General features: G+C 45.7%; 1 protein-coding gene across 19 annotated transcripts in view; it reads left to right on the top strand.

Annotated features, from left to right (window-relative positions):
• ASXL2 (ASXL transcriptional regulator 2) overlaps nt 1-14653 on the top strand; it is a 236576-nt gene that overhangs the window by 178368 nt on the left and 43555 nt on the right. For all 19 annotated transcript variants that reach the window (XM_043509997.1, XM_038393797.2, XM_043509989.1 and 16 more), the window contains one exon: nt 12125-12240. In XM_043509997.1, coding sequence (XP_043365932.1) covers nt 12125-12240 — 116 coding nt within the window. The remainder of the gene's footprint in view (nt 1-12124; nt 12241-14653) is intronic.

The following is a 14653-nucleotide window of genomic DNA, read 5'->3' as shown; positions in this document are numbered from 1 at the left end:
GCTTGTTTATAAACAGTCCATCCCAAAACTAGGATCTTTCTGCTTCCTTGGAAAAATGTTTGTTATTCCATTCACTGCTGAATTCTGCTGTCCTTCTATTGTCTCTTGTCTTATACTGAGATTGCCAGCTCTATGGGGCTAGGGGCTGTCTTTTTGCTCTGTGTTTGTGCACCACATGGCACAATAGTATTCTGGTCCATGACTGGGGCTCCTAGATGCTATCATAATACTACTTGTAGTAATAATAATAACTTCTGCAAAGGGTATGGGGACTAAACAGGAAGGGCTGGAAGTATTAGTACATAAGCTAAATTATGACTTAATGCATCACAGAGACTTGATGGGATAAATCTCAGGACTGAAATATTGGTATAGAGGGTTATAGCTTGTTCAGGAAGAACAGGCAGAGAAGAAGGGGTGGAGGTGTTGCATAATACATTAAGAATATATACACTTGTCCTGAGGTCCAGACGGAGGTGAGAGGCAGATCAGACATTTTCGGGTAAAGATAAAAGGGAAAAACAATAGGGATGACATCATGGTATGTGTCTACTATAGGCCAGCAAATCAGGAGGAGGATGTGGATGAGGCATTTCTGGAGCAAATAACAGAAATATCTGAAACAAACCTGGTGGAAATGTGGGACTATAGCTACTCAGACATATGTTTAGAAAGTAATACAGTAAAACAGAAAATGTCCAGTAAGCTCTTGAAATATGTTGGGGACAACTTTTTGTTTCAGAAAGTAGAGGGAGTAACCAGGGGGACAGCCATTTTAGACTTGATTCCGACCAACATGGAGGAATTGGTTGCAAGTCTGGAGGTTGAAGGCAATTTGAGTGAAAGTGGTCATGAAATGGTAGATTTCATGATTCTAAGGAAAGAAAGGAGTGAGAGCAGCAGAATAAGGACAGGAGACTTTCCAAACAAAAAAAAACCCCAGACTTTAACAACTGAGAATTCTGGTAGGAAAGATCCCATGGGAAGAAAAGCAAAAGAGAAAACGGAATTCTGGAGAGCTGGCATTTTCTCAGAGACGGTATTAAAAGCATAACAGCAAACTATGCTGATGTGAAGGAAAAACAGAATAGTAAGAGACCAAGATGGCTCCATCAGGAACTCTTTAATGATCTGAAAATCAAGAAGGAATCCTACAAAAAGTGGAAACATGGACAAATTGCTAAGGATGAATACAAAAGAATAGCACAAGCATGTAGGGACAAAATCAGAAAGGCTAAGGCACAAAATGAGTTACATCTAGAAAGGGATGTAAAAGGCATAAGAAGAGGTTCAAAAATACATTAGGAGCAAGATAATGGCAAAGGAAAGTGTAGGTCCTCTACTTAGTAGTGAAGGAGAGCTAATAATGCACAACATCGAGAAGGTTGAGATGTTAAATGCTTATTTTGCTTCAGTCTTCACTAAAAAAGAATAATGGTGGCCAGAGGCTTAACCCGATTAATATTAACAACAAGGGGAAAGAGGGAACACAAGCTGAAATAGGTTAAGAACAGGTTAAAGAATATTTTGGTAAGTTAGATATATTCAAGTCAGCAAGAGCTAATGAAATTCACCTTAGGGTACTTAAGGAACTAGATGAAGAAACTGCTGAATCGTTAGCAAATATCTGAAAACTCATGGCGGATGGGTGAGGTCGCAGATGACTGGAGAAGGGCAAATATAGTACCTATCTTTAAAAGGGAGAACAAAGAGGACTTGTGGAATTATAGCCAGTCAGCCTGACTTTAATACCTGGAAAGATACTGAAACAAAGTATTAAACAATCAGTTTGTAAGCACTCAGAGGATAACAGGGTAATAAGTAACAGCCAACATGGATTTGTCAACAATAAATCATGCCAAACTGACCTAATTTCCCTCTTTGACAAGGTTATTGGTCTAGTGGATGGGGGGGAAATTGTAGACATGATATATCTCAATTTTAATAAGGTTTTTGACACAGTCCCACATGACATTCTCCTAGGCAAACTAATGTAATGTGGAAAAAAGAAAAGGAGTACTTGTGGCACCTTAGAGTACACCGATCTCAACTGTGACACAGATCTCAACTGAGATGACCACGGTGGTGCTGCATGGTACTGCACTGGGGACTTGTGCCAAGTTGATGATGCAGGGGACAGGTGTCAAGATACCCGAGCCAGGGACTGAAACCGGGAATCTGGCATCAGGGACAGGTAATGAGTGCTCAGCATCGGGGACCGGTGCTGAGGGCCCAGTGCTGGTCCTCTCTTGGAGCTGGGGATTGCTGCCACTCCCTCGGCGATGCCAGGGAGCGTCGTAAATCTGGTGCTGGGAAGCCCTGGCAGAGTCTGGTGCTGGAGAGTGATGCCTTGAGGATGGTGATCTGGAGTGGTGCCGAGGCAAATGGTGCCAGGCAGGGAAGGGTGACCGCCGCATCATGGCCAGCTTGCCTCTAGATGGGACTGGTTGTGGCGGCGCTGGGGGCTTATCTCTGATCACTGGAGGCTGAGGAGCTGTCATCGCTATTAAGTCTCTGGTGGCTTCAAAAGTGTCCGCAGTGGAGGGTAACTCCAACTCCTCCACCTGGCACTGCCCATCCTGGAGTTGCTGTGTGCTGGACTCGATGGTTCCCCCGTGGGAACCAAAGTCGACAACACCAACTCTTGCTGCCTAGATGTCGAGGGTTCCTTCATGGGACGCCCTGGTACCACGCCTGCATGTCCCGCTATTTTCTGCGCTGGGGAGTGCCCCCGTTGGCTTTTCTATGCTGCTTGTACGGCACCGGTGAATGCGAGCGGTGCTGGGTTGTTTGTGCATCCTGTGGTGCCGGAAGGCATCTTAGACTACAGGCCTTCCTCGGCACCATGTCACATACTGATGCCGGGGCACTCTGTAAGGACATGCTTGGTGTGGGGTCCTGGCAGTCCGCAGCAGACTGGGGATGAAGGGCGGATTCCATGAGCAACTGCTTCAGTTGGAAATCTCACTCCTTTTTAGTTTGGAGGCAGAAAGCCCTGCAGATCTTGCACCTTTCCGTCTGGTGCACCTCCCCCAGACATGAGTCGTGGGGGTCGCTTGTTGGCATAGGCTTGCTGCAGGTTCCACAGGGTGTAAAGCCTTGGGCTTGCGGCGTGCAACTACAACTAAATTAGGCTAAGCTAACTATGTGAAAGCACGTGGAAAATACACCAAATGCATCCGATGAAGTGAGCTGTAGCTCACGAAAGCTTATGCTCAAAAAATTTGTTAGTCGCTAAGATGCTACAAGTACTCTTTTCTTTTTGCGAATACAGACTAACACGGCTGTTAGTCTCTGAAACCTAGTGTAATGTGGGTCTAGATTAAGTTACTATAAGGTGGGTGCAGAACTAGTTGAAAGGCTGTACTAAAAGTTGCAATTCTCCAACAAAAAAAACTTCAAAAACAGACTCCAATGAGAAACTGCAGAATTGGAATTAATGTGCAAACTGGACACCATTGAATTAGGCTTGAATAAAGACTGGGAATGGATGGGTCATTACACAAAGTAAAAACTCTTTCCCCTTGCTAATTTTTTCCCCCCTACTGTTGCTCACACCTTCTTGTCAACTGTTTGAAATGGGCCATCCTGATTATCACTACAAAAGTTTTTTTTTTCTCCTGCTGATAATAGCCCACCTTAATTAATTGGTCTCATTACAGTGTGTATGGCAACACCCATTTTTTCATGTTCTCTGTGTGTGTGTATATATATCTTCCTACTGTATTTTCTACTGCATGCATCCGATGAAGTGGGTTTTAGCCCATGAAAGCTTATGCCCAAATAAATTTGTTAGTCTCTAAGGTGCCATAAGTACTTCTCAGGGTTTTTTTGTACTAAAAGAATCGTTCTTCTTTGAATGTTTGTTCATATCCATTCCAATCAAGTGTTTGCGCACCACGTGCACAGTCATCGGAAAGTTTTCCCTTAGCAGTTCTGCACGTTCGGCAGCAGGAAATAAATCTTGCCACCGAAGAAAGAAGTACCTGCCGCCGAAATGCTGCCGAAGTCCATCAGCGACTGAAGTACTCGCTGCCGAAGACCCGGACATGCCGGGTGAGTGTAACGATTGAAAAGGCGCTCCCCTGCCTATCACCGCCGCCTAAGCAAAAAAAAATAGACATGCCCGAATCAAAATATCAGGATAAATGGCGCCCCGACTGTACTTCGGTCGGAACGCGAGACAAACCGCTCAATATCGGGACAGTCCCGATTTTATCGGTATGTCTGGTCACCCTAATTTGGGCACATTCGATATGAGGCCCAGGCCGTGGAATATGGCCTGGGCCAGAGAGACATGCTCTGCAGCCTGTGCTTGTGACTCGCCCTTGATGAGCCAGTTGTCCAGGTATGGGAACACTTGCACCTGGCGTTTGCGGAGGAAGGCTGCCACGACCGCCATACATTTGGTGAATACTCGGGGGGCCACCGAGAGCCCAAACGGGAACACCCTGACCTGGTAGTGCTGGCTGCTGACCACAAAGCAAAGAAAATGTCTGTGGGCCGGGATAATGGATATATGGAAGTATGCATCTTTCAAGTTGAGGGCAGCATACCAGTCCCCCGGATCCAGGGAAGGAATGATGAAGGTCAAAGAGATCATGCGAAACTTCGCTTTCCTTATGAATGTGTTGAGGTCTCGCAGATCCAGGATAGGCCGGAGCCCAGCCTTGGCCTTGGGGATGAGGAAATAACGAGAGTAGAACCCTTTGCCCCATAACTCCTGAGGAACCTCCTCTTTTGCCCCTAGAGTGAGGAGCGATTGCACCTCCTGCAAAAGGAGTTGTTTGTGAGAAGGGTCCCTGAAGAGGGACAAGGAAGGGGATGAGGAATGGGGAAGGGGGGTGGGATGGAGGGAACAGAATAGGATAGAGTATCCCACCCCTACCATGTTCAGGACCCAGCGATCTGATGTGATCTGGGACCAAGCGTGGTAGAAGCGGGAGAGTCGATTCACAAAGAGGGAGGTAAGGATCTAAGTTCGATACTGATGCTCCGTCCTTGGGCGCATCTTCAAAAGTTTGGCTTCAGGCCCAGGGGCTGTTTGGCTGAACCCTGGCCTTGGCCTGAGGAGGGCTGTGGCGGGCACCTCCATATTATTTCTGCCCCATTTCCTGGAGGAGTCTCACCTGGGAGGCTTAGAGTAGAAACAGGATGGGGGCTGAGGCTTAAAAGGCTTTCTTTGGGGTGCAGGGATGTGGATCCCCAAAGACTTAAAAGTCGCCTGCGAGTCTTTAAGGCTGTACAGGCAAGAGTCCATATTTTGGGCGAACAAGACTGCACAGTCAAAGGGGAGGTTCTGAATCGTGTTCTGGACCTCAGGTGGTATCCCCGACACCTGCAGCCGCGCACTGCACCTCATTGTAATGGCGGTGGGTATGGTCCAAGCAGCCGAGTCCATCATGTCTAACACGGCCTGGAGGGACGTTCTCGAAACCACCCTGCCCTCCTCAAGGAGCACGCTAAACTCCTTGCGTGAGTCAGCCGGGAGCAGCTCCTGGAATTTTGCCAATGAGCGCCAACAATTTGAAAGCATAGCAGCTGAGTACCATTTGCTGGTTGTCCACTCGAAGCTGTAACCCCCAGTCAAGTAGACCTTTTGGCAGAAAAGGTCCAGCTTCTTAGCGTCCCATGACTACTTACGCGGTACTGGGGAGCGTGCGCGGTGCCACCTGGTAGCACTGGCCTCACAAGCCAGGGAACAGCACCAGTGCTCCTTGGAGGAGTCCTTTCTTGGTGCCAAGACATACTGCACCGAGGCTGGGGTGCTGTGCACCAATGATGCCGGTGCCGTTTCCAGTGCCGGCTGGGGGCGAAGGGCCGACTCCATCAGGAGGAGCTTCAAAGGATAGTCCTGCTCTCTCTTAGTCCTGGGTCTAAAGCTCCTGCAAATTGGGCACTTGTCTGTCTGATGGCCTTCTCCTAAACACTTGAGACAAGCAGCGTGTGGATCACCTGTTGGCATAGGTTTTGCACACCTCTCGCACGCCTTAAATCCCTGTGACCGAGACGTACCCCAGTGCCTGGGGAAACTAGAGAGAGGGGAAAGCCCCCCAAAATAAGCCCAACTAATTACAAACTACTATATAACTAACTAATAACTGTTTACAGCTAAGAAAAGGGAACCACTAGGTAGGCACTTGCGAATGCAAGAGACTGAGCTGCTTCAACGACTGTCACTGGTGGTAAGAAAGAACTGAGTAAGTGGCAGGTTGGCAGGGACATATATACACCACCATGAAGATGCACTCCAGGGGGCTCCACAGCCGACCCGATGGGTACTGCCAGGGAAAAACCTTCCTACGATCATGCACACAGGTGCATTTCAATAGGTGTGTACGTGCACTGAGCAATCACTCGAAGAACAACTCTGGTGTTCGTAACTCTGAGATTTGACTGTAGTGCAAATCAAGTCTTTAACATTTTAAAATCAGATGGCGACTCTACCTGAGGACTTTCCAGTTACATCCATCACTTTTTTAATATAATTCCAGAGCTTGATTGTTTTTATAACACTAAGTCCAAATGCTCCAGAAATCTAGTAGCACCAGGAAGCACAATTTCCCTGCTCCACATAGGCTCACGTTTAAAATGTATAAAATTTAACACTAATGCTAACTAACTCTTGCATGTTATACAGTGAAAGCAGAGCATTTTTAAGAAGACAAACCACACTGCGTTTATATTTTCTTTAGATGCACTAAAGATTTAGCTGAGCTTCGGAAATCTAAAGGAAACAAGCTCAGCTTCTAAAACCTTGTACTTACAGGAATGAGAACTCCCACAGCAGAGGCATACCCTCTCAACACGTTTGTCGGTTTAAGCCTCTGTATGCGTGTATGTATCTTTTTATTGTACCCGTGCATGTCTGTATTGTGTGTTCAGAGAGCCATTTATCCTCACAATTAGATACCCATTACTTGATGAGCCAGTAGCTACATTAAACAACTGCAACATTGCCAACTTTTTTTAACTCTTCTGTTTACTCTGCAGAATTCATTGTGGTTACAGCTGTCAGTATAGGGACAGCCGCCCCCATTGCACAGACAATGTCAGCATTATAACAGTGCAAAAGGTAGTCAGTTGACTCTCAGAGATGAGAATCCACTTCCCAGCATGTATGGCTTTTGCTAGTTTAAAGGAACAAAGAGTTTGACATGTAGTTTGTAATTGAGAATGTGTTTCATAGGACTGTGAGAAATTAAAGTGAGGCAAAGCAGTTGCCTCTAGTGGTTTTAGCTATTCTGCTGCACACAAAACTAGTACTTTCTTGATTGGTTTCAGAGAGGATGTGGTTTATGTTCCTTCTATTCAAATGTCTCAAAGTAAATAGCAGCCAACTCTGTTTCTGAGTCTATATGTGAACCTGTGTTTATATACAAGAATTCAGTCTTTTATACCAGGTCTGGGGCCCAGAGGTTACCTAATCAAGGGCCATACTTTCAACTCACTGGCAGACTGAGGAATGTACCAAATTTGCAGCTGTCCTCATCTTTAATAAGAGGTGAAGTCTGTGGACACTTTGGGTCCCTCATCCAATGTGACCAGGCTTTCATATCAAGATGGAGGTACAGCTTCCATAAACTCCATGTCAGTATCCCTCTTCCCCCCCCCCCCCCCGTACATTACTGTGCATTTAACAAGATTGAATTTCATTTGCCATCATGTTGCCTATTCACCTACCTTGGCTAGGTCTGTCTGAAGTTCCTCACAGTGCTCTCTAGTCCTGACTAACTTTGTGTCATCTACAGCTTTTGCTTCCTCATTACACGCCTCCTTTCCAGATCATTAATAAATATATTAACAACACCAGACCTAGTGTGGAACCTTGAGGAGTCCCCATTGTAATCTTTTGCCATGATGAAAATTGACCATTTTGTCCTACTTGTTGCTTTCTGTCTCCTAGCCAGTTTTTGATCCATGACAATACTTTGCCTCTCATCCATGACTAAGTGAGCTGTAGCTCACGAAAGCTTATGCTCTAATAAATTTGTTAGTCTCTAAGGTGCCACGGGTACTCCTTTTCTTTTTGCGAATACAGACTAACACGGCTGCTACTCTGAAACCTGTTAGTTTCCTTTAGTGAAAGATATTTTCAAAGGCCTTACGAAAGTCTAAACACACTGTCAACCAGTTCTTCTTTATCTACTACTTTATTGACATGCTCAAATAATTCTAATTGGCTAGTGAGACATGATTTTCCTTTTCAGAAACCATGATGGTTAGACCCTATCATATTATTATCTTCCATATGTTTTCTTATATTATTTTTAATTATCATTTCAACCAGTTGGAGAGGTACGGATGTAAGGCTAACCGGTCTGTAATTCCCTCTTAGAGCTCTTTAAAAATATAGTTACTACAACTTCAACTTTTCAGTCTTCTGAAGTGAAGAAACAGATTGACAGAGCCAGAAGAGTACCCAGAAGTCACCTACTACAGGACAGGCCCAACAAAGAAAACAACAGAACGCCACTAGCCATCACCTTCAGTCCCCAACTAAAACCTCTCCAGCGCATCATCAAGGATCTACAACCTATCCTGAAGGACGACCCATCACTCTCACAGATCTTGGGAGACAGGCCAGTCCTTGCTTACCGACAGCCCCCCAATCTGAAGCAAATACTCACCAGCAACCACACACCACACAACAGAACCACTAACCCAGGAACCTATCCTTGCAACAAAGCCTGTTGCCAACTCTGTCCACATGTCTATTCAGGGGATACCATCATAGGGCCTAATCACATCAGCCACACTATCAGAGGCTCGTTCACCTGCACATCTACCAATGTGATATGTGCCAGCAATGCCCCTCTGCCATGTACATTGACCAAACCGGACAGTCTCTACATAAAAGAATAAATGGACACAAATCAGACGTCAAGAATTATAACATTCAAAAACCACTCGAAGAACACTTCAATCTCTTTGGTCACTCGATTACAGACCTAAAAGTGGCAATTCTTCAACAAAAAAACTTCAAAAACAGACTCCAACGAGAGACTGCTGAATTGGAATTAATTTGCAAACTGGATACAATTAACTTAGGCTTGAATAGAGACTGGGAGTGGATGGGTCATTACACAAAGTAAAACTATTTCCCCTTGTTTATTCCGCCCCCCCACCTCCCACTGTTCCTTAGACGTTCTTGTCAACTTCTGGAAATGGCCCACCTTGATTACCACTACAAAAGGTTCCCCCTCTCACCCGCTCTCCTGCTGGTAATAACTCACCTTAAGTGATCACTCTCGTTACAGTGTGTATGGTAACACCCATTGTTTCATGTTCTCTGTGTGTGTGTATACATATCTCCCCACTGTATTTTCCACTGAATGCATCCGATGAAGTGAGCTGTAGCTCACGAAAGGTTATGCTCAAATAAATTTGTTAATCTCTAAGGTGCCACAAGTATTCCTTTTTGTTTTTAATAAGAGGCGGCATACTTCTGCTTGCACTTCAGCCTCTTCTTGCTTGAGCTTCTTCAGAACTCTTGGATGTATACAACCTGGGCCTGATGACTTAATGCATTTAAATTAGCAATTTGTTCTACAACCTTCACATATAAATTTGTTCTTCTGTTACTGCAATCTGTCATAGTACCTCATCTCTTTATTATGCATGCCTTCTGAGAATCTGTTATTGTTTTCTTAAGTAACATCAATACTGCATCTCTGAATTGTACTTGTTTTATTTTTGCTGTTAGGGACTTTTTGACCAGCCATCTCACTTTATTGAAATCTCTTTCTAAAGTTTTTGTCTCACATTTTTTTTTTTTTTGGTCCCTTGCCCTCCCCCTAGGATGTTGAACCTAATTCTATTGTTGTCACTATTAATTAGTGCTCTGCTACTGTTACTTCCTGAATTAACTCATGCATGTTACTTAAGACTAAATAGAGGTTAACTTGTCCTTGTGTGTGCTCTAGAACTAGCATGACCAAGAGGCAATCATATTGTTTCTCTGAATTTTGTCCCATTGTTTCCATTTGATCAGTTTATAGGTGAATAGTTGAAGTCTTCCATGATTTATCATTGTTAGATTTGTGTTGTCTCTTTTGATCTCAGCACTGTCCATTTCTTTTTCTTGATCTGGAGGCTGGTAGCACAGCTCTTTTCATTTATTTACATTCTTACCGCTTGGGATTTGTACCCATACAGAGTCAGCTGTGTGGCCCACTTCACTTGAATTTTGATCTTGCTAGAATCTGTGGGATCCTTTAGTTCCAGCACTACTGCCCCACCTCTTTGTTTTTCTGGTGTAATTCTTAGCCAGCTATTATAGTATCCTGTCGATTTTCCTTTGGTCATTCCACCATGTCTCTGTAATGCCTATTCTATCAAAATCCTTGTTCATTGTAAGGCATTCTAGTTCATGTATTTTTGCTTTAAGGGTTTCATATTTGCATGCAAACATTGATCGTTTTTATTTTTGACCAGTTGACTGTTTTTATTTGTCTCTTTAATCTGACACCCTGCTGATTTCACAAAAGTTTTCTGTGGTTTTTTTTCTTGTCTTTGTTCTGCGCCTGTTGTATTTTGCACCCCACCCTTTATTAGATTCATTTATCATTGTGTTACCCATGTCCTGAACAGATGTGTCTATATGACTGAAGTGCTCCTTAGCTCCGGATGGCTTTCTCACATCAATCCAGTGATGGGCACCAATATTCATTCCTGCTCAGAGGCAAAACTCTGAGCAGGAATGAAAGTGGGCACAGAGCAGCATGGTGGGCAATACGGGTGGCTGTCGGCCCTGTAAATGACTTTGACTTTGCTCTCATGGCGATTGCTTTGAGTATCTTGGCCCAAGCAGCCGTATACAAATCACATAATCAGCAGTGATTTAGCTCTCAGAAAATTGTCCCCATCCTGGTTTGTTTCTTGCAAAGTCTAAATGACCTGGAGATTGAGGCCTTGTTTCATGTGGGGAGGTGGAATTCCTAGTGTTATGAAAACCCCTCTTCCGTTCCTGTAGAAGGCATCGACACTTCAGCACTACTGTGCCATACTTGCGGCGCTGTACCTATACCGATAGAGTGCCCATAGTGTAGAGGTGGCCTGAGAGGGTTACAGTGAAGGCTTCTTTTTTTCTCTCCAGGGTTGTGTATCTTCTTAGGGAGCGGGAGAGGGGCTAGACTCACGTTCTTTTTTCCCTGCTTTAATTTCCATTTAGTCATCAGTGCTCCCCCTCTTAACTCGATGGTGGTGCAGAGTTTATACAATCATAAGATATGATGTCGTACAACATGATTATAAGACAGGTGTTTTTAAAACAGTGGTTCCCAGTCGTTCATGGGCTACTGTGCCAGTTTGACCAGACTAAGACATCAATTATACTGGTCAGTACCCACCACTTTCCTTTCAGTTGTGAATCAGCTAACCCAGCATAGAGTTTGAGCTATGCCAAGCTGCCAGCTTGTGGTCATGAGAGCAGTCCAGGTTCTGTGCGGTTAGAGCACAAATAACTGAATAAGAGATGGGCAGCGAAGGTACTCTAGGGCCCAGCATAGGGGCCCATCAGAAAGGGCTTGGTCCTGCTCTCATTAAAGTCAGTTGCCACCCCTCCATTGACTTAACCGAGAGTAGAACTGGGCCAGCAGGTAGTGAGGGTAAGCCAGAAGTATCAGTCACAAAACCCTGAGGTGTGAGGACTGATATGTATAACATTAACCACAATGTCAAGAGTGAAAAGAGGCAATTAATTGAGGCTGTGTAGCCTAGTGTTCAGAGCCAAGAATCTGGGAGGAAGGGAGGCTGTGGTTCTAATGCCAGCCAGACACTGATTGGTAGGCTACCCTGGTCACTCACCCTCTAAGAGTCTTTGCTGCCCCGGTTGGAGAGATGGAGTAAAAAAGCAGGAACCTCTTCAGTGATAATCAGCTGCCAGTTTGACAATTGCTGCCCTGCACTTCTCTGGATAAATACACTTAAAACAATCCCCCCCAGATAAAAAGTAACATTTCCTAGATGTGCAGCTTTCACAGACCCAGTGGGGGACGATGCTGGGGTTGGTCTCTGAGCATGGGAAAAAGCGACTGATGCCCTGGGGGCATGTAAGGGGTGGATTGTTTTCTCCACAGTTTATATAATTATTTCGGAACTGTTTTTCTGTTTATTTCCCTAGTACCATCTAGACTGTCACAGACATGCTCCCCGCCATCAGGCTGCCCATCTCCTTCCATCCCAGCGGGTAAAGTCATCTCACCATCCCAGAAGCACAGCAAGAAGGCACTCAAACAGGTAAGTGAGATAGTCTGTGTGATCTAGTTCTGAGAGTCTAATAGTGAAGTCACTTTATTCCTCCTCCTAACTTTCTAAGCCCTCGTCTACACTGGGGGAGGGAGGGAAATCTATCTAAGTTACGCAACTTCAGCTACATGAATAACGTTGCTGAAGTCGATGTACTTACATCGACTTACCGTGGTGTCTCCACTGCGGTAAGTTGACTGCTGCCGCTCCCCCGTCGATCCTGCCTGCGCCTCTCATGGCACTGGAGTATAGGAGTCGACGGGAGAGCGCTCGGGGATTGACTTATCGCATCTACACTAGATGAGATAAATCGATCCCTGCTGGATCGATCGCTGCCCGCCAATCTGGTGAGTAGTGAAAATATACCCTAAGTGAAATTCCAGTTTGCAGGGACACAATTCAGGACCTTTCCTTCTACTTCACAGTAAGCAGTTTCACTGGAGGTGGCTCCTGCTGGAAGTTCTTCAAAATCCTGTGCCTTTGTCAGTCTTTATCATACTATAAAATAGCTGGCTGAAATTATTTTTCATTTGTGGGAGGCGGAGACATATTTACTTTACACTTAATCTGTTTTCATGATTGCTCTCAGTTTTCTACAATATGCTCCACATCCCTTTTAGAGAAGCTCTGTATAAATGGCAGCTCTGAGGGTTTGTAGCATTTTGATATTCTTCACATCCTAATTTTGTTGCATGCACAAATTTCCCCTGCTTATTCTGTGCATATTTTCACCTACAAAGGAATTTCATAGTTCCTGTGTGTGTTTGTGAGGGTGAGGCACAATCTTGGCTTTGGGCTTCTGCTGTGGCCAGGGCTAACCTTATGGGTGGGCAACATATGTGACTGCCCAGGGCGTCATGGTCAAGAGGCTGCAGAAAGACTGTGCCTACCCAGGAGGCGATAAGGGGCTGTGGGGCAGGAGCTAGCTGCTCACATGCGTCTCCTCTCTGCCCTCCCGCCGGCAGCGATACCTGCAGTGCCAGCAGCGCTCCACCAGCTGCCGCTCTGCCTGCTGAGCAGCTGCTTGGGGAGCAGTACTTAAAGGGTGCCAAAGAAAGTTTGCCTGGTGCCATTTTCCCTAAGGCCAGCCCTGGCTATGGCATTATGTGTGAGAGAGGACAGGTTACTTCCACTACTTGGGAATGACTCTGTCATGCATGTAAAGCAGTGGTTCCTAAACTGTGGGTCAGGACCCCATAGTGGGTCACGACCCCATTTTAATGGGGTTTCCAGGGCTGGCTTTAGACTTGCAGGGGCCCAGGGTCAAAGCCCAAGTCAAAGCCAGAGCCCCACTGTCCAGGGCCAAAGCCCAAGCCTTGGTTTGGCAAGGCTTGGGGCTGCTTGGTTTGGCAGGGCTTGGGCTTTGTCTTTGGACCCCCACCTGGGGCAGCGGGGCTCGGGCGGGCTCAGGCTTCGGTCCTCCCTCCTGGGGTCATGGCATAATTTGTGTTATTAGAGTGGGGTTCTGGTGCAATGATGTTTGAGAACTACTGATGGAGAGTTATCACTTGTTCCCCGTAAGGTGTGTGCAGGTTTCTTCCAGACAAAGGACAAGCCGATGCCTCCAGCCAGGTGTCATCAGAGTTGATTGGCAATCATATGTCACATGGCCATTCATTTGTATTGGAGGGTGCAGGAACAGTTAAATTTGCATTATACCAACACCAGCAGGGAAGCAACCAGCATGGAACTTAACTTCCCCATCAGAATCCATGTCTTCTTCCTCACAGCGTGAATGAACTTTGCTTTGGGAGGTTGATGGGATGTTCATCCCATACTAGCCCTGATGGGGCCAATTAACCTTTACGGTTGCATCTGAAGGGAGGCCAAGGGATTTATGAGCACTAGTTGTGGATGAAGCCCAGCTAGGGTAAGGAATATAAAGAGAGGAGAGGACCTTTGTAATAGCAGAGGGCTACAGAGAGAGAGTCTACAGTCACTCTTTTGCACAGTGATGGGAAGGAGGAAACCTTGTGGGAGAATGAGCCTTGGGAGAATAGTCAATCCCAGAGGAGTTCTGGGGAAAGAAAGCCTGTGAAGGCAGGATAGGAAGAATCCTAGGAAAACGGCAACAAGTACACCTTGGCGGCTGGTTACAGGTCCCTGGGTCATAACCGTGTGTAGAGAGAGGGCCTGGATTCCCGTACCAGCACTAGCAAATAGCAAAGGACTGTTGGAGGTGCCATCTGGACAGGTGGTCCAACAAGACTTTGATATCCCGGAAGGGAGGACTATATAATGACCTAGCTGGAGGAGTGAGTTGCAAAGAGAGAGCACTGTGAATTACAGGAAGAGAGACCACAGTAGCGATGGAGTGACCATTGGCAGGGTGTGCTTACGGAAAGGAAGCTGCTATGCAATACCTGGCCAGGAGGAGGCACTTGTGTGGTGAGTGGAGCCCATC

This window comes from Dermochelys coriacea, chromosome 3 (genome assembly GCF_009764565.3).
Source record: "Dermochelys coriacea isolate rDerCor1 chromosome 3, rDerCor1.pri.v4, whole genome shotgun sequence".
Classification (NCBI taxonomy): Eukaryota; Metazoa; Chordata; order Testudines; family Dermochelyidae; genus Dermochelys; species Dermochelys coriacea.
Note: the sequence above shows the minus strand (reverse complement) of the source record. Positions and strands in the feature narration are given on the sequence as shown.